Genomic DNA, 21,748 nt, shown 5'->3' on the forward strand with positions numbered 1-21,748 from the left:
CGAAGAGTGGCTGCATAATTCGCATGAAACGTACCATTTCTTTACGGCCGATGTGATGTATATTATTATTGGGCTTTTGACGTTCAAATTAAATTGGACTATTGTTTGTAGTTTCTTTAGTCTTTGAAGGTGTGGCGTTATGAAGAACAATTTTGGTGATTTGTAAGATAAATATTTTTTATTTCTACTTATATACCATGATTTTCAGCGACGCATAACTGTGATAGGAATGTAGTTAATTATTCTACGATACTTATTTAAGATACGTTTTTTCGAAACAAAATGATTTCTAAGTAAGTTTTTATGAATTTTTGAGCAAGTGTTGTGTTTAATAATTTAAACTGTTATGGATCCAAGAATTGCTTAAATTTGCGGTGGCCTCTGTTGCTTATTTTCCGAGTGATGACTTTTAAAAATGCTTATAACATTCAAGACCACATTTATCAGATTTTGCCAAATCGTTATGCACTGAATTAATAATTCTCGCCTGCGTTTCAATGTTGCGGATGCTTGCTTAGATTCTACCGGAACAAAATTATAAATATAAATTTTTTAGCATGAATGTAAATATAAATTGATGATTGTTTAATTTATAATAAATTAACGTTTAATTGATCAATGTTTAAATGATGATTAAGCATTGTATAATCACTCTTTCAAAAGAGGTTTCAATTTTTTTTAATGCCTTGATTACGCACAAATTATAAGTAAAAGAGAAAAGTACGGCTTCATTCTCTCATACACTTCAGAATCATAATCTAAATAAATCGCAACGGAAAATAAATTAACCTTCCTCTGTCTTGTATTTAAAAAGCACAAAATCAGGATGAGGTTTGATAGATCTTTCAGGGGAGTATATGTCAGCGATCATTTTTAAATTTAGAAATGAAATTTTTGCGAAATCCAGAATTTAAACTGTTAATAGCAGTGTGGATGGAATAGCTCAGTTTATCAATATCAGTTGTTGATTTTGCGATAATTTGATTGTCAGCAATCTGAGCATTTGGGCTTTCCATTGGTTGAATAGTAAGACTTAAATACGGTAGCTTCCATTTAGATTTCGGGAGAAGGGGAGTTAGTCCTATGCATGTTCAGTTATTTCTGTTTGATATACTAGAACTAATATCCGTAGGGAATTACGCTGCAAAAGGTCTATTTCGCAAAACGCTTCATGCATTTAGTTCTACAGTGGTCTAATGTGATAAATTATCTTTATATTTTGAACATTAATAAGAAAATGCGAAATAGGTAAAATGAACTTCTGGTACAACTATTTGCATTTTGTTTCACATGAGTGTAATTGTTAAATTAGAAGCAAAAATAGGTAAGTAAAATTCATTCTTCTCATTATCCCATTATCAAATTCTGTACCTGGTTGTATATTGTCTATAGGGGTGTCTTCTCAGGGCATTCAGTGCATGCTATAAATTTGAAATCATGAAAAAATAGTTATTTTTTAACTCATTCGTATACTAAAACTCTTATTACCTATTTTGTAGAGTCATTAAGTTAGTTTGAAGCAGGAGATGAGAAAAAAGTGCAGTGCCCTAACCAGGGCTCGAACTTGGGAATTCCCGAATAACCGTCGAGTGTGCAAAACGAAGGCAAGTGGAAAGGAGGGAGAAAATACCGTATAACTTTAAATACACACTTTTGCACTGAGTCATCGATTTTATTTACAATCAATAATTCAAAGCGGAAAGAGCGTTGTCACATCAACTCGCTAATTTTGTTTCTGCATGCTATCCGAATACCAGCATCATTAATGAAACGGTGTATTTCAGAAAGGGAAAATTTTAGCCCTTCTTTTCTCATGCAATGTGAGATGATTGATGATTTTTTCCCTCTCTGTATGCTATCTCAGCGTAGCATTCAGGAAGGAACAAATGAGTGTTCGTTGTCTAGGACTGAATTTAGCGCAATTTATTATGTTTTATGTATTATTACGCAAAGGCGAGTTTTCTATTTCGAAGTTTACGTTTCAAGTTTTTTTTTTTTAATTTGTTTATTTTTAAGATGTTTATAGCTGTTAGTGAAACTGATATTGGCTCTAGAAACAGAATGGAGCGATTGAACTTCCATGTGAAGAGCAAAATGCGTGTGAAAACTTCAACAGCCGAGGAAGAAAATCTTCCTTGTCAAAAGGCGAACTCGAAAAGAAATTTTTATGGGCTATATTTTTATTCATCCGGTCAGAATGTGTTTAAATGGATTAGAAGCCAAAATAAAAATTCTCATATCTCTCAGTGAATATTTATAATCTCGGTGAAAATAGTTTACTTACCACTGAGATACAAGTGTGTTCTTGAACCCTGAATGAAAATATTAATTTTTATTTTATCGTCCTCCCTGGACGCCTATTCTATGGTCACTGGATCTGTCTACAACTTAAGCGAACAATATTGACTCAAAAAAACCGGTATAGACAGCCGTCACAACTTATCGGAGAAAGCCATTCTGTGGTCCTCAGTTGGTGGGCGGGTGGGTCCATTTGATTTTACTGAAAGGGGACAAGGCTTCAAGGAGCTTTAGACCAATCGCAGTACAGACGAGTGACGAAATTTATAGTGCGCGCTGGCTGAAGTTCTAGGAATATTCTCCCATTATTTCACTAACTCACACGCTGTATTTGTAATTCGAAAAAAATTGCACAAAACAGTATTATGACCAACATGCAGCAGAATATGCTGCTGTCTTATGTGAAGGAAAATCCCGTTTTTTAAGGGCAAAGCTAACGCAGGAATTTAGAGCTAAGAAATAAAGAGTGATATGGGATACCACGAAAGCAATGGTAAATAGATAAGAGTAGATGAATTAAGCTTACTTCAAATCCTTTTAGAAATAAACAATTTTAATCATTTAAATTTATAATATGATTAATTTGCATTACAGTCTAATAGCAAACTAAGTTTCCCCCTCCCCATGCTTACATTAAAACTGTTTTCCCGCAATTTATTTTACAGTTACTATTGGAAAAATATCTCTTTAAATAAGAAATTATTTCTTTCTTAATATTTCTTCCCTTTTTTTATTTTATTTTTCTATGAAAATTATTTCTTTCAGGAAAAGAAATAAAATTCATTCACTATGGCCGATTGCTGCTGCATTCAACTATCACACACGCATCAAAATGCTTTATTTTAAATAATTTATTCTATAATTAACATGAAAGAAAATATTTTTTCAATATAAAATATATAACCAAAATTAAACTAATCTATCCTGTATGTGTGATTAATTCGTTTTGCAATTTTTGTCACACAATTACTAATACCTTTTTTTAAATATTACATTGCTGTTATTTTAATTTTATATATATATAAGAACTGCTTGCTCAGTTTAAATATTCTTCCTTCTCAAAAGATTTTATTCTGTGAAAATAATTAAAAGATAGTAATATTTTCACAATGCAGGTACTAAAGTAAAAATAATCAGTGTAGGTCTCCTGCAGTTGAAGTCCTTGTCAAACCAGCGTTTCGACACATTTTAAATAGAAAACTAATAATAATCAATGTAAAAATGAGAATGCTATGAACAGTAATTTTTTTTTTTTTTTTTTTTTAAGTTTGCAAAGAAACAATGATTTTTGAATACTATAATAGGTTACAAAAGTACTATTCCATGAAGAAAACCCCTCAGTCTTATAGCATTATTACTTTATAGCATAATGCAATAATAATTCTACTAACAAGCCCACCAGCCGCCGAGCGGTAGAGTCGCTGAACGCAGGTAGTTTGGTCCGAGGTTCGAATCCCGCGAACGAGCTGGCCGGCGTTTTCGTGGCTTTTCCCATGTGTAACGTGTATAGGAGCCAGTTTCCCTTAGAAAGTCCTCACTTAGGAACCAGTTTTAAACATAATAAAATTTATACACACACACACCCAAAAAAAAAAAAAAAAAAAAAAAAAAAAAAAAAAAAAAATCTGAAAGTCTTCAGATTTTATATTACTGAATATTATATTTATATTACTTCAGATTTTATATTAAGGTCCATTTTTTAACTTTTTGCGTGTTACCTTTATTTATTAAATATCATGTTTTTCGCACTTAAACCATAAAATTCAATTCAACAGCAATATCATATAATTTTAAAAAAGCATATCTTTAGAATTTCCAATACATAGTCTCGCGCGCTAGAGATGAAAATGCTTTTTTTCCTCTTTTTTTTTCCCCCCGTACAATGTTGGCATTGCTCGCTTTGAAATCGTTGGGTTTCTTAATCAAAAACTCATAAATGCTTTACAAAATATGAAATAGATAATAAAACAAATTCCCAGTTCCAAATATGGGCCTCCAGATGCCTACATTAGGATGGAGGATTATGTTATTCAGCATTTCATGGCTCTAAGTACCGTTGTTTTATCACAGTGCGAGAAACATTCATACATTCTGCAGATTCCTCATTATTTAATTTTTTTAAATATAATAGAGTGCGATAATACTTGGTGGCAACGATTTGAAAAGTGAAGCGCCACAAAATGGCAAAACGAAATTAATAGGCCCTCTGTGCTAAAACGTATTATTAAAAGTATCACACTAGTAGTAGTACAGCTACTGAAAAAAATATTTTAAAGCTATTTTATAGTTTTATAATTTTTTATTTTTATTTTTATTTTACAGTAGTGTGAATTTCGCGTAATGAACGACATTCCTTTTTGTGGTCACAGTATTATTCGTAAGGTATTCAACTGTTAGATTTTAAAGTAAACGTAATTCTTGCTGTACAAGAAGCTTATCGGATGTCTATATTTGTATTAAATGAAGAAGGTTTGTGTGCTTGATAAACTTATTATCTTCTACATTTTTAAAGCATACAATTACAATTTATATCTATAATTTCAGGAACAGCATAACCTTTCTTTCAGTAGAAATTGCGTTCTTGTTTTCTGAATGTGGCTGCAAATACTTTCTCAGTTCATCGCAAATTAAAATAACTATAAATTTTGACAATCTGAAATACGCAATGAAAACATCTTTTGGCAGAGCAAAAGCATCAACATATTTTCTATAAATTCGCCACCGATTCAGAGATCTACGACCGTATTCTTCGTTTAAATATGAAAAAATCAGCGGCGAAAACACATACAAAGCCATTGTCTACTTAGTACGTCAACTGCACAACCCTGATTGACGACGCGGCAACACTTTTTCACGCGCTTTCGACAACTTCCGTACTCAGAGAATATAGGATGTCGGGCAGACCTGTTTTTTACTAGCAGCGACATCTGGCGGCCCACAACTTGCTGTCGACTCTCGTAGCGTAGAATAACCGTCCTGGAGTGTGCAGCGGTTAGCGGAGGCTGATTGCTTGTCGAAAAGGTGGGTTGAAGGTTTGAATCCCATGTAAGGATTGGCTATTTATGCGTTCTTTACGCCTTTTCGCAAGCGTCCCCCCCCTAGTGGTGTACTCTGTACAATGTTCTTGGCTATAAATCCGCCATTCTCGACAAATGCGTCAAAAGTATGTGTCCGGCTGGCATATTTCACAAGTGCACATCTGTGTAGCCACCGAGGGAGTGGCTTCTAGGATGGACCAGTGAGCGTTCAGTAATATTTCTGTCATGTCACATGACCTTTCGCACGCTTTAAGATTTAAGCAAGATGGTGGAAAATATTTTGCCACACAATTTTCTGTACAAATTTCTGTACATCGTCTATTTCTTCTGAAAGTTTTCATTGTGCAATTAGATCAAATATAATCCATTGTGAAGATTTCACTACCTAATTGAAAGAATTTAAAATAAATACAAGCACATGTTGGATATTCCGCAAAAATATTCATGCGAAATATTACTTAATAAGTTATAAATAAGACGAAAGAAATATGTGATACACATCCGAGCCCAAATGCTATCTTTACATAACACTATGCATATGATAACAATATTTACACCAGTTATATATGTAAATAGAAGTCAGCACCTTTTATTGCAGTCTATATGAAAAAGATGTTCTATAATAATTAATAATAGCCAATTCAGAACTGAACTTTACTAATTTGCATTCGTAATTCACTAATTTGCATTCAGTGTGTTAAATTTCACATTTAATAACTGCTCTTAAATATACTGTCTACACAAGAAATACTCAAACAGAATGAATTTATCTATTCACAACAAATATATTCAATTTATTGACATATAACTTTTAATGTTAACAAGTTCTACTTTACTTTCCAAAGCTCTTTTCACTTTGGTCACTTTTCTGAATTCCTCCTTAAACCTTTTTCTTTCTCCCCTACTTTTCGAAAAGCAGATATCTTAGCTAACTCAGTGCCCAATCTGCTTTTTTATTGCTGTTTATGAAAAGACTTCTTAATCCTTCTTCACTCATTGAGACTCATTGACACGCAAAAAACGTTTCTCGAAAAGCCGCTTCCTGCTGGGTTTTAGATACTGCTAAGCACAAATAGACTCGCAGTGCCAATAACGGGTACTAAGGAAAATGCTTTTGGAATTCATTTTATAACTGTACTGCCTAGCTGTTAGACAGTTGTTACGACCTTGTTGCAACTTAAGGGATAGTAATTCTAATGATACATTCGTGTCTTCTTAGTTCTTGTCTAAGTACTAACAGTATCTGCAAACTTCTTGTAATTGTTATTGAGTTCTTGGTGTTATTTAATTGATTAAAAGCAAACACGAGACAGATGTCTGTTTTTAAAGGAGGAATATTTTTGTAGAGTATTATCTAAGGAACACTAGCTGATATTCTAAATGCACTTAAAAACCCAAGCATCCAGCTTTTCCCTGAAGGCCTTATTTTTTTATTGCCAAATTTTTAAGGCTAGAAATAACTTGGAACCCTTCACAGCAGTGACTTAACTGCTTCACTTTTTTTTGTCTAATTCATAACCGTAATCTATATCAACCGGGAAGAAATTTTTAAATACATAATTTTTCTACTGAAATAGGCTTATCTCTACTTTTATTTAAAAAAATCTGATGTGGTCACCACACGATTTCCTTGTAAGGCCTATTAAATTATGCACATTTTTTGCTGCATTTCATTTAATCTTATTTCCCCGAATTTCATTAGAGATGTATTTCTCATTCAATAAATTCAGTTCTCACTTCGCGGCAAGGAAAAGTACATAAAAACTTTAAACATCTCCATTAAAACTGTAAAATACAGAAAGAAATAAAACACCAAATGCACTTAAAACAATTATTTAAAAAAATTTACAATTAAAATTAGAGTTTTTTGCGCAAAAACAAGCAATCCGGCCTGAGGGCAAGAAGGCAGATTTTTCGGTGCACAAAACTGAATGTTTACATTTGGTCTCACTCGGCAAAAAGACAGTGAAAGTACAGAAACTCACTTAATTCACTATCGTACTGAATTTCATACTTAAACAAATGGCAGTTCATTAGGCTTAACTCTCCACTTTTAAATTGTTGCTAATTCTACAATTATTGCATTCAGATCACTAAAACCATAAAAACCACGTAATTCAATCACTTTTAAAGTAAAAAATGCTCACTTAACCAATGTATAAGAATAAAAAACTAAGCTCACCGAGCCAGGTAACAATGGGAACATATATAAATAAATTTATATAAGATTGGTGCAGCCAATTGAAATGAAAAAGGGAGTTGCACAACTACATGTTATAGCAGTCCTATATACAAAATTTCCGCGTTCAGCGGCTACTCGTTCTTGAGTTAAACGAGATATATACATACTTACGTACGTACGGTAGAGACATCAAGGGGAAAAAACAATTCTGAATCTATTTTAAATGCATTTTACAATCCTTTTTGGCAAAATCAGTCCTTTATTCTCTCCGTACGTACAGATTTTACGCAAAAATTTCGTTTAAATGGTTTCGAGAGCAGTCAAAATGGATATTTCTGTTGAAATATGACACTCGAAAAATATCGCGATTACAGTAGTTCCTTTACTTCGTACAAGGAAGTAAAAACTTCTCATTTTCGTAGTTCTATCTGTCATGTATCCGGTTTCTTTGAGCAGAATAACACTTATTAAGGATCTAATCAATTCTGTGTTTCCTTTAGCTTTTCTAAATCCACCGATATGGAATTCTCCAATAATACATAACGTTGCTTTTATAAATACGAGTATTGCTCGTATAGCTGCTTTCTAACACCCCTTTGCCCACTTGTTCAGATTCACCGCGTCCCCACAATTACAGGTTATGCGGAGCCTTTAAACCGACTCTTGGTAAGACTGTTTGTCAGAAAAGAAACAAAATAAACAGAAAGGAAAAGTAATTATGTAGTTCTGGATGCTGTGATAAAAATGGGCTATCTTTTCTGGCTGCCTTCGAGGTGTAACGGTAGTACACTCGTCACGTATTCGAGAGGTCCAAGTTCGAGTACCGGCGGCATATTTCACAAGAGCACATCTGTGTAGCCACTCAGGGAGTGGCTTCTAGGATGGACCAATGGGAATCCAGTAATATTTCTGTCATGTCACATGACCTTTCGCGTGCTTTAAGATTCAAGCAAGATGGTTGAAAATATTTTGTCACGCAATTTTCTCTACAAAAGCATCGTCGATTTCTTCTGAAAATTTTCATTGCGAAGTTAGATCAAATATTTATTACCTGGTCGAAAGAATTTGAAATAAATACAAACGCATGTTGGATACTCGGCAAAAGTATCTATGTGAAATATGATTTAATAAGTGGTAAATAAAATTAAGAAAGAAATGTGTGATAAACATCTGAGCCCAAATGCTATCTTTACATAAAAGTGTGCATGTGAGAAATATATTTACACCAATTATGTATGTAAATAGAAGTCAGCACTTTTTATTTGAGTCTATATGAAAATGATGTTCTATAATAATAGCCAATGCAGAATTTTATTCAAAGTGAACTTTACTAATTTACATTCGTATTCATTTAGTGTGTTAAATTTCATATTTAATAACTGCTCATTCTTAAATGTACTGTTTACACAAGAAATACTCACCAAACAGAATGAATTCATCTTATTCACAACGAATATATTCAATTTATCCACATATACCTTTTAATATTAACAATGGATATAATCAGATCAAACACAATATATATTCTGAATCTTACACTTTAAAAACCAAAAGAATGCAAGCACTGAAATAAGAAAACACTAGATGCATTGTAACACTTCCAGCTCAATTAAATAAATATATATATGTATACGCTTAAATTATCTTAATCCACAGGTGTTAGTAAATGCGTAATATTCGAGGGTAATTGTAGCTTGAGTCATTTTTTCGATGTAAAGAGCGATAATACGCCGTAAACATCAATCCAAATATTAATGCGTCATAAAAATCGCGAAAGTCAGCGATTAATTAAACTCATAAAAATGAAAGAACTACGAAATTTTCTACTATTACGTCATACATTTATAACTGCGAAACAAATGCAAATTAAAACGTAATCACATGCATGAAGTTTTAGCATCACAACAGTGATAGAAGCTCATTGGTCTATTTTCGAAACCCCTCCCTCAGTGGCTACGCAGATGTGCACTTGTGAAATATGCGTCCGGCTGTTTGGAGGGGAAAGTGGAAGAGAGAGAAAAAGGAAACTACCTTTTACACTTGTACTGTACAATGTCCTATTATTATGAACTTACCTTTCATTTCTTTTATTATTTCACTAATGTTAATTTCTTTTCATTTAATTTTCGTGATATTTTAATTCACTATTTGCTTAATCATTATTAACGTGATTTATCAGTATTTTCATACCTTTATATTTTATGTAATTTTTCATTATTTATTACTTTATCTAGTAATTTATTACTTTATCTAGTAATTTATTGCTTTATCTATTTATTTCTGTCGGTATTCTATAGAGTTCCAAGACCTCTAAGTCCTGGCTATAGTATTAGAGCGTGTTGAGAGCTTTTCACATACGAGCCGTAAAGAATAGATTTTAATAAAATAAGCACATTAAAATATCTATGAAACTTTAAAAATATATTCTAATTAAACAAATAGCATATTAAATCGATAGTTAAATTATATATATGTGCCTTTGTAAAACAAGAGCTGCAGTCTGCTGATTACACAAATAGATAAAATTACATAAAATTTATAAATAGAACACGGAGACACAATTTCGCATGTATATTTCTTATTGATTGAAATGAATGATTTGCGAAAGGCTTGATTCTGCTAATAAGTGCAAATTTTCTAGAATGCAGAGAAATTTCTTTCATCTAATTCCGGTTTTCCGAATTTTATTAAATATATCTAATACTAGTCCTACGAATTATTTGAACTGAATGTTCTCTAGTTTTCTTTTGAGACTGAAAATAAAATTTTCGTACATTTATACCATGTGTTTAAATGCCATGAGCATTCGTAGCATAAGTGAATTTTAAGATTGAGCGGCTAATTTTGAAAATTAATTGTACCAGTGTTCAACTTTTAATCTGGCACTAAAATGGATTAACGATTTATTTACTGGTTTGGTTATACTTGGAAATATTTTGCAGTATGCATCAGTCGAGCATAACTGAGTTGCGACTGCGACTCTAGGTTATAAACTGTTCAAAAACTTTATTTGAAAAAAATTTCATTTCAGCATTTCAGATCTAATGAAATTAAAATTTTTATTGTGTGCATTTCATTATTTTACATGCTGTGCAATGTTTAGCAATATATTAATCTGCTAGTAATATAGCCAGCTTTCGAATACATGTAATTCTAATCCCCCCCTTTTTTTTTGGTCGCCCAGACGGTATAGTGGGTAGGCGAGGCTACTACGGTACCGAAAGGCCCGGGTCCGAATCCCGGAGAAAACATGGATGTTTGTAGATTTTACTGTGTCGGTGCAACACGGCGGCACTCTAAATATGCGTTCAGCCGAAAATACTCTCGTGTATTATGTTATTGTATGAAGTTCTGGTAGGAGTGGAGAGGGGTGGGAGACACCCCCTGGGGTGCTCTTTCTCAAAATTATGGGTGGAAAATGGAAGTCCAACCTCTTTTTGGAGTAGACTCTGGCAACCATTGTTCCATGTAATATGGACACGATAACAACAAATATTTTTTTAATTTGGGTTTCAGCAGCATGCCCTTTATGAAAACTCAGGTTGTGCCTCTGCTATTGCATCAGTTGCGCAGGGTTATTTACAGGTATGTGAAACATCATACCAAAAAGCTGGCTAATGCCAAAGTTTTTAAAAGAAGGCAATGATGATTGCCTTTTCTACAAAGTAGTATATGTCCAAATCTTTACCACAAAGGCCCACCACCGGCAGAACGGTAAAATGGCTGTTTAACCCGTATTTAAATTACGGTGAAGCAACTGTAGCTGTATGAAGGTCTGGTTATTTTCTGCATGTGTAACATGAATGCGCACCGAATTTTCTTAAAAAGTCCTCTACGAAGCTATCCCTTACCTCAGGCAAATAAATTTTGCGTGCTTTGCCATAGTCCAATAAAATTCAGCACTACCGCAAAAACAATTTGCGAAAATATCTCGATCAAAATTTACTTTTCTGTGTCTTAATATATAGACATAATGAAAGTTTAAAATGAAGTTGTTATTCGTGCAAAAAAAATCCTGAAAACAGTATTCCGGTTGAATGCGGAAAAGTGAGATATTAAAAGCATTCAATCGGCAACTGCTCAGAACAAAGTGCCGCTAAGCCTTTTTTTTTTATGGCGGCCATTGATTGTTTACATTTGAAGTAGCAGACTAGTGGATTTGTTACCAATCTAGAGAAACTTAGCTTCGCAACAACAAAGATAACGCCTTCATTTATAATTGCCAATTAAATCATGTTTAATCCTTTCTGGAAATTTTTCGAGGAAAAAAGTGTTTAAGATTTACTTCGTAGTTTTTAATATAGATATTTTGAGTATTTATGTATTTTTGCCTTCTCGCGAAGGGAGAACTGAATTAATTGAATGAGAAATACTCAATCGTCTGTGAAAAACTGTTTCTTTTTTGTTTTGTTTGCTTAATTTCTTTTATACATCGTTCTAGCTTTATTATAGTATTTGAATAGAACATGTGGCAAAGATTAGATAATTCTATTCTTTAAATGATATAAATTTTGTGCATTATGAGTTATAATATGAACGAAATATAATACTGTTAAGTGAATCTAGCGCCAGAGTGTCGCTATGGTAAACAAATACTACAGTGAATTTTAAAGAATGCATTTATTCTATTGTGGTTTATGCGCTGTCGGAGAAGTAGATTTAATTCAATCCAATAAGTTTAAATGAAACGCAAGAAAAAATGCATATAATTTAATATTCCGCATAAGGAAGTCGTGTGGTGTATACATCAGATTTTTTTTAGTGGAATTAAAAATAATAATTTAAGCTGCAAAATTTTGCTTGAGATAAAATACTGTGTAGCTCACAAAAGTTTGAGATCCCCCCCCCAAAAAAAGGTATTTTTGAGGCGATTTTACAATAACCATAACTGTTGCTGTATTGATCAGTGAAATAATTAACGAAGACATTTAGCATCGAAGATATAATTTAAAAGTAGGTAAGTGTGGCAACAAACCATTTTTTTTTTTTAACTTCCTGTTGCCGCCTAATGATATATAATAAGTTATTCATAAAAATGATTGGTAATTTTGGTTTAAAGATAAAATTTGTTTTGTTTTATATTATACTCGTGCATTAAAGTACAGTTAAATTTTTAAACTGATGGCTGAAATAATTTTTTTTTCCTCCCCCTATCAGGTGTGCCTATGCGTCAGTATTTCGGGTAAACGGGCTTTTGCTAAAATTTCATTTAGCTAGTAATTTATTTAACCCTTAAAATATAACAATTTCATAGCAGTCGGGTGAATTTTTATGACACTGCTATATGCAGCTATATATTCTGTCTCATCTCTTTGATTGTTTTCCTTAGGTCTCTCTAAAATGAAACGTATTTGAATCGGCATCACTTTATTTGCTTTCGGCAGCTTCCTCAAGCCGGCATTCCGCGAAGGCGTCTATGCAGGTCACATCCTGGATTCTGTTGAGGCCCTGTAACCCAGTGTATCCATTTTTCCTTTCATAGCGGACACCCACCGAGTGGGCGCATGATTGAGGAGGAATTTCCCAGCTAAGCTCTCCTGAGGGAAAGGAAAGTTCGATTTCGAAACTCTCGATTAACCACCCCATTCTGTCCCTCTGTCGAAAGTAATTCCGCTCTAGACTTTCATTAATGAGTTTGCCGCTTCTTTTATGTTCATTCTTTTCCAGGATGGCAGGAAAGTGTCCAATTATAAGTGGAATACTTTCTTCGCCACTGATACCACGAATTCTTATTTCGTTCCAAATACTCTTCAGTTTTATAAAATGATTAAAATAAATAAAAATTGATAAACGCATAATCTGTGCGTACTAAAGTCTGAAATTTAAATCCAAAACCTTGTGATGCTTCTTTGGCGAAATGAAGCAACTCCAATGATGGAACACAGCAATAACTTTTCAAAATCTCTAATCGCCCACCAGCGGCCGAGCGGCAAAGTCGCTGAACACTGGTAGTTCGGTCCGAGGTTCGAATCCCGCGAACGGGCTGGCTGCATGGGCGTTTTCGTGGTTTTCCCCATGTGTAACGTGTATACGAGCCAGCTTCCCTTAGAAAGTCCTCCACGAAAGGCATCCCTCCCCTTAGGCAGATAGCCCTAGTGTGCTTTGCCATAATTGAATACACCACAGCAAAATCTCTAATCATCGTTTTTGATTTCCGCAGCGTATTTTTCAATAATATAATTACAATTTGTATGCTTCTGTAATGATGGCACATACTTGAAAAGTGATTCAAATTGTATAGGTGAAGATGTTTTATTACCTTAATTTTTCATGTACATTAATGCTATTAAATACTATTTCATTTCAAATAGTGTCTTACGTTTTCCTTGCAATTCAATATTTTCATCACTTAATGTTGATGTAAAATCTGTAAGGAATGTTAAAGGGCCAAGTTTCATCATTTAAATTTACTCATTCTTGATCTAGATCTTCGAGAAAAATTTTTTATTTCAGTTAGTGAAGAAAATCACGAAATCGTTACAGAAATATACTGTTACGAATTTTGTATTTAGTTAGGTATTTTTAGTAGAATTCTAATTCTTTTATTTTCCCGTGCAGTGTAGTCCGTGACGAGTTTTAAGAGAAAGCCACGCCGAAAATATAAAAATACAGGAGCGTGTGCATTTAACATATAATAAAAGTTTATCTCTGTAATTTATATTTAACTTGAATTGCCTTCTATGTTAGCTGTAACCGTAATTATACTTTTTTTCCTTTCCAGAAATTGCTAGAACTATCTTTCGCGGCTGATTAAAAAGCTTTAAAAAGTCGGAGAGAGACATCTCAGCCCAGTTGTTTATTACCCGTTGTTGTTGATTGTAGCGAATTCGGGATGAGATCGGATTGGGTTTCTCTGCGCTTTGGATTACGTTTTATTTAACGTTTTAGTAGTTTAAAATATAACTACTGCGTGATATTGTACGAATATTTTTGAGGAAAATCCACCGTTTTGTTATATTTCTTGTAATAAGAATTAATTTTATTAACTTTTAACCGGACTTGTGCATTCAATCTATTACGAACCCGTACGCAAGCAACAATACTGCTTAGCCACCTCCACATCGGTATGTAATAATAATTCTGGCCGTCCATTTAATTGCAATAGGAAGAGACGCCTATCGCAATTAGGAACCATCCGATGGAGCTTCCTGTAATGTAATTAGTAATTTTCAAACGCTACGTCCATTATTTCTTTTCTGTTTAATATTTTTCTAGATAACGCTTGTTATTGAATTATGCAGGGGGTCTGACGACATTTAGTCACTAGAGTTATACATCCATTAATGCGACCTATCACTGCTCCCCCTCCATATGTTATTACTGAAACTAATTTAAAAAATGGTAGCTTCAAATTAGTGATGAAGTTTTTTAAAAAGATGAATATATCTAAACCTCTATATCTTTCAAAGAAATCATCCCCAACAATAATTTATTTAAAGTAGTAAGTAAATTTAATAATAAAAAATGAATATAAAAACAAAAGTATTTATTTGCTGGATGACCGTAAATAGCTTCTAACCCGTCAATATACTATTTATAATCCTGAAGAAGGGTTATGTTATAAAAAAATCTGTGATGTGTACACGACATGACTTCCTTGTACTGAATATTAAGTTATACGCATTTTTTCTTGCATTTCATTTAAACTTATTGGATTGCTTTGAATCTAAATCGTCGATAGCGCATAAACCATGATAGAATAAATACACTCTTTAAAATTCACTATATTTGTTTACCATAGCGACACTTTGGCGCTAGGTTCACTTAAGAGCGTTATACTTCGTTCATATTATAACTCAGAATGCACAAAATTTATATCATTTGAAGACTTATTTAATCATTGTCACATGTTCTTTCAAATAGTATAAGAAATCTAGAACGATGTATAAAAGAAATTAAACAAACAAAACAAAAAAGATACCGTTTTTCACAGACGATTCAGTATTTCTCATTCAATTAATTCAGTTCTCACTTCGCGACAAAGGAAAAATACATAAAAACTCAAAATATCTGTATTAAAAATTACTAAGTAAATCTTAAACACTTATTTCCTCGAAAAAATTCCAGAAAGGATTAAGCATGATTTAATTCATAATAATAAATGAAGGCGTTATCTTTGTTGTTGCGAAGCTTAGTCTCTCTAGATTGGCAACAAATCTACTATTCTGCTGTTTCAAATGTAAACAAACATGTCCAACATGTTATTTAAAAATTAGGCTTAACCGCTCTTAAACAGCTTTTAAATTGTTGATAATTCTACAAATATTGCTTACAGATTTCGTAAAGGCATAAAAATCTTAACCGGAAGATAAGAACATAATTTAATCATTTTTAAAGCAAAAAATGCGCAATTTACAAACATACAAGAGTAAAGAAACTGACATCACCGAGCCGGGTAACAGAGTGGATATATATATAAATATATTTATATACATTTGATGTGGCCGATTGCAACTAAAATGCGAGGTGCACATCTACATGTTACAGCAGTCCTATATACAAAATTTCAACGTTCTGAGGCTACTCGTTTTTGAGTTATGCGAGATACAGACGTACGTACAGACATCACGAAAAATTCTCTTCATAATTCATTTTAAAGCAGTTTTATAATTTTTTCGGAGGAAAAGAGTTTTTTATTCTGTCCTTTTATTCTGGCTAATTATGCCACGCAAAAACATAGTTAAATTGCATTCGATAGCGGTCAAAATTAATATTTTCATTGAAATATGCTGCCTGAAACTTTTCGCGATTACAATACTTCCTTTTTACTTCGTACAAGAAAGTAAAAAGGCATATTACATATTTCTCCCATGTCCGCTTCGCCGTTTAGGAACTTTCTTTCGTTCCGCTGCGACCATTACTACCGAATTAGCGGATACGGAGGAGGCACGATTTTTGCTATCATATGACAGATTATTTCGAATTACTAGTTTAAAATGTTATACAATTTAGCATTCTGAAATGAAATAGTCTGACGGAAAAAATGTAATTTTATTACATTTCAACTATTGAGGGCAGGTTCCAAAATTTCCCTTGCAGATTAAGGAATTCTTATGTATATTCGAATGCGTATGTTTTCTAACAAAACAAATGCAATATTAACTTGTTTAATAATAAAATTAATGAATCACAAACTATTAAATGGGCGACATTTTGCTATTATTTAGGAAACTGAAGCAAATGATAGTCAAAATTTGATTGCTGATTAATCTGGTATATTGATAAATTGGTTATATAATATTTGTCCTTTCAGCGCTGAATAATTATGTCTCAGCTGTTATTAAAAAATTGCTTTGAGATGTATTGAAAAAAAAAAAGCATGTAATGCATACAATTTATTACTTACAGCATTTAAGATTTCACTTAATTTTTTTCATCATTTTTTCTTTTAAAATAATCTGTTATTTAGTTGAATGCGTTTTACTGAAACTTTGAATTTTAGTAAGACAAATCTGAAACGTTGCCATAAAATCAGTAATAAACTTTTAAAAAGTACTACAGTGAAGTTTCTTTTTTAATGCTTTTCGTTACCATATTTTTTAATGTTTTCTTTACCATATTTTTTAATGTTTTCTTTACTATATTTTTTAATGTTTCCTTACCTTACCATATTTTTTTAAGGTTTCCTTGCCAGTATTTTTCATCATTAATGATGTAACTATTTCTTTACTTTAGGTTCCAGTTCAAACCACATATTTCCAATGAAGCGAAAGTTAAAATTTCATCTAACTTCATATCAAGACATGCGTGAACTCTCTATCATGACATTTTCATATGTCACTATCCTAGCACTGTGCTTCCTTGGCGTCCATAGTCAACCTCAACTTAACTACTCGGAAGTACAGAATCTTGGAAAAAGCTGTCCTCCGGTGGATAGTTGCGATTATCAAAAGTCAACACGTAGCAGAGAACTCATTCCTCTTAAAGAAAGAAACTGTGCATGTGATTACTTATGCTTTGAATATGGAGATTGCTGCATTGACGCACCTGGAAACGCTGTAACAAATGTTTCCACTGGTTTCAATTGTTATCAGCTGCGACAGTTTGGAGGAGTGTTCATGAAAGATTCTTGTTCGCCTGCTTATAATGGATATGACATCATCAGACATCTATGCGAAGAGTCCAATCCAAGAAATCTCTCGGATCCTCTAGGTTCTATGCCTGTTACAGATTCATTAACTGGGGTGACTTATAAAAACTATTATTGCAGCATATGTAATGACAAAATCGATAATATTGTTATCTGGACTCCTAGACTGGAATGTCCAACTCTCACTCTATACAATTCTTCCCATAACTTAACTCAGGAATATGTATTTCAAAATTTGGATACTGATGGGAAGAACTGGGGATTATACTTAGATGGCGATCAAGGGTCAATGTTTTTCCATGACTGTGAAGTAGATCCTGTAATGCCCGTGTTATTGGAGAGTAAAATTCGCTTATGTAAGCCTAATCTCGTTGAAGAGTGTCCAGAAGACTGGGAAGACGATGATGTCAGAACCATGTGCCGGTCTTATATGGCTGTCAGATTTATCCATGGCGATAGAGGATTTCGAAATCCACATTGTGCTCTTTGCAATCATAAGAATGTTAGTCATCTCTCTTGCCAGTCGAGAGAATTCAGGGATTTTCAATTCTTCCGTCAGTTTGAGCGGCATGCGTTCTCTCTTCTGCTTGATATCAATGAAATGAGAGGGCAAGAAGTTGGATTATTTCAAATCTGTGAAGAAGGAGATGTTTACGATCCGTTTTTTAAAAAGTGCCGAAGTTTGTCATGTCTTCCTGGATTTGTCAAAACTGAAGGACAGTGTGTTCCAAGGATTGTGCCATCTGAGCAACCTGACTTTTCTCATAGTAATAAAACTTTTAAATTGATTTTAGATTCGCCAGTGGAGAAAAATATTTCTGATGAACTTCAAAATGATGGTCCGACATTCAATAGCTCAGAAATTATGCCTGGCTTTGAGAATATATCTGGTATATCTTTCAATTTGTCAGCATTAGATTATGGTAGCCCGCACGGGAAAGAAATTGCTAAATATCAGAACTGTTTATTGATATCTCTTGTTGATGAAGATTATGTAATGCTTCCTAACAAAAGTATATATGTGCCGAAATATGACAAAATATATGAACCTACTGCCTATCATACAGCCGATGGCTCAGTTCTTGTGTGTAGCCATTTTGAGACTGAAAACAATGAAAAGTTTGGGCCCTCTATGGGTTATGTGACGATAATTGGCTTAGGTTTATCTATGTTTTGCTTGCTTTTGCACTTCATTGCATTCTGTATTGTCCCTGATCTTCAAAATCTTTCGGGGAAAAATTTAGTTTCGCAATGCATTGCTCTTTTTCTGGCCTACTGTTGTTTTATCATTGGTCAGTTCAATTCTTTGAGTTTTACATCATGCACAGCCGTAGCATTCTTAACTTTCTATTTCTTTCAAGTGTCATTCTTCTGGATGGCTGTAATGGCTTATGATGTTTGGAGAACTTTAAAAATGGCTACAACTGAGCTGAGAGTTTCTAGTGGAAAGCAAATTGTGAGGTTCATAGTATATACTTTCTTTACGTGGGTCACACCATTATTTATCGTAATTTTGCTTGCTTTTGCTGAATATACGGATGTAGTTCCATTATTGTATAGACCTGGCTTCGCTAAACCTCGATGTTGGTTTAAACGTAAACGCGCACTTTTGGTCTTTTTCGCCACACCTCTTATAGCTATCATGCTTATCAATATTTTGCTATTTATCTCTAGTGCCAGAATGATTCTTATGACCACACAAAGTAGCATTAAACAACAGAATCAGTCACAAAGACGTAATTTCAAGCTTTACTTGCGGTTAGCTCTTCTCATGGGGTTGACCTGGGTTGTTGGCCTCGTAGCAGGCTATGCAGATATTTCATTTCTCTGGTACCTCTTCGTCATCCTCAATACTTTACAAGGACTGTTTATCTTTATAGCATTCTCCTGTTCTACGAAAGTATTGAACTATATTAAAGAAAAATTTAAGATGCAATCAGAACCTAGGGAATACAAGTCATCAAGCCATTCTGCTTCAACAGGATCTGGATGTCATACCAATAGTACAAATCTGCATTCTAATATTTCTAAGAAATTTTCTCCTAAGCTGCTGATAAATAAAGATTCTGCATCTCCTACTAGTTCTTCAGCTTCGCTGAGTTCAAGACACATCAAATCTAATTCATGCTTTTAGATTTAGAGACTTCTAAAGTGCCGTTTTCAAAAGTGTTAAAGTGACTGCACATACTTTTATTTGATAAAGATTAAGTCTGAACGAAGAATTGGCGTAAATATTTTGTACGCCAAAGCAAACGTTTAGAGCTCATTTTTCGTCTGCTATAAAGTGGAATGTTTTATTATTATCACTAGCTGATTTTTCTATTTCCAAATACTTAGATTAGAAATTTACTTGGCTCCAAACGAGTCCAAACTGATGTGATATGTAAGTACAGTTCTTTCATGGATCTGATTTCAGGAAATATTAGCCTTGACATTTTTTTGAAATGGCGATTGATAGTTTATGCTGATAGTTAAGGAAAAAATAAAGTATTACTCAGGAGATGAAATCCATTATAATGAGAATATTTGATACTGTATTTCATATTCGTATATTTTTACTTAATTTTTATGTTGAAGTACAGTAATGTAAATAGGTTTTCGCTAGACGTTTTTGGTCTAACCTGTTTCTTACACGAAAGCGAATTGCTGTAATATAACAAATCTAGTCTATGTAGTATTTACTGATAAGTTTGTAACTTTTAATAGTGTAGTAATTAAGCACTGTGTTAATACTGTGATTTTTTTTCCCTCTTCTATTTTTGCAAGAATCATGACTTTTTCCAATATCAGAAGGAATCTTTTAAGGAATTTTATTTGATGTGTGCATGTATGTAATGTGAAGTAACATTTTAATGACTATTATATCTAAAATATTTTAGATCTGTAACACATGTTGTATAAAATATTATATCTTTATAAATGTGAAATATACAATAAAAGAATTTGATAAAAAATATTTTGTCTTATTCGTTCACCAGATTTAAATCACAAAATACTGGCGTGGAACATCATTTGGGTTGTTTAAATACTAGAGAAAGAAATAATGTTCTCTTTTGCTGTGCATATATTCATGCTAAGTCATAGCCCTATTTCATAAATGTTAATTATATTCTTGACTATTACTGATTTCTAGCATGATTTGAGTAACACTTGTTCTCTGAGTACTTTCAAATTCGAGAAGAAATGTTAGAAAATATGGTCAAAAAATTAAATACTGTATTTACTCTACATATGTTTCGAAGACAGCGATATATCGTCATTTCTTTGCGACATATAACATGAGCCGTTGATCATAATGGAAGGCAAAATTAAGTTCTTTGAGGAGCGACGTGAGGGAAAATACCTAATTCTAATGCAATTTTGTTTACTGAATTCAGTTATATAATTTTGCTCAATTACATTTTGTGGAGAAGGGAAATGAAGTGATCAGTCAAATAAATAGACTTCAGTTACATACTCTTAATAGCCTTGAATTAAGGTAAATTATTAAATTAAGGATGAAGAGGGCGAATTCTGTAGGAAGATAAAGTCCATTTTCGCCTACAAGGGACTCAATACTCGGATCGAGCTACAGATGGCTCTGAGTGTCAGTGGAAAAACAAATACGCTATACTTCACTTTATATACTGATCTCTGTTCTAACTGAATTTAATATTAAATTCTTTGAATGTTTTAGATACTGGGCTTAAATATCTTCATGTACTTTTACAGCAATAAGAAGGTAAAAAAATTAAACTCCTGGAATATTTCAATTTTTTTCCTCCAATTTCTCTTTTGAAAAACTTCAGGTGGGCACGTAATCCTACTTGGAGACATAAAAATTTGTAGCATACAAATAAAATGCTAAACGTGCACAAATCTCTGCTTTTCTTAACCAGTCCAATTTGGAAAAAAAAAAAAAAAATTAAAAACGGTTAAGACAAACTTAAATTTTATTAAACAATTTAAATACCCTTTTCTTATTTTAAGCTAATTAGCAACGCTTAAATACGCTTAATTTTTCTTATTTTAAGCTAATTAGCAACGCCTTCGATTCCCGGCGAAGGCGTTGCTAATTTTTCGTCTCGCCTGCTTCCCAAATACCTAATGTCTCTACAACCTTGCTGATATCTTCTGGTTTTGAGTTAAAACACCTTAAAC

General features: G+C 33.1%; 1 protein-coding gene across 1 annotated transcript in view; it reads left to right on the forward strand.

Annotated features, from left to right (window-relative positions):
• LOC118189402 (uncharacterized) overlaps window positions 1-20,560 on the forward strand; it is a 63,131-nt gene extending 42,571 nt beyond the window's left edge. Inside the window, exon 2 of the mRNA XM_035359994.2 lies at window positions 17,194-20,560. Within this exon, the coding sequence (XP_035215885.1) occupies window positions 17,220-19,742 (2,523 nt within the window). The 5' untranslated portion in view covers window positions 17,194-17,219 and the 3' untranslated portion in view covers window positions 19,743-20,560. The remainder of the gene's footprint in view (window positions 1-17,193) is intronic.
• The last annotated feature ends 1,188 nt before the right edge of the window (window positions 20,561-21,748 follow it).

Source organism: Stegodyphus dumicola, chromosome 5, assembly GCF_044657685.1.
Source record: "Stegodyphus dumicola isolate Sdum_Otavi_A_Nest chromosome 5, ASM4465768v1".
Classification (NCBI taxonomy): Eukaryota; Metazoa; Arthropoda; class Arachnida; order Araneae; family Eresidae; genus Stegodyphus; species Stegodyphus dumicola.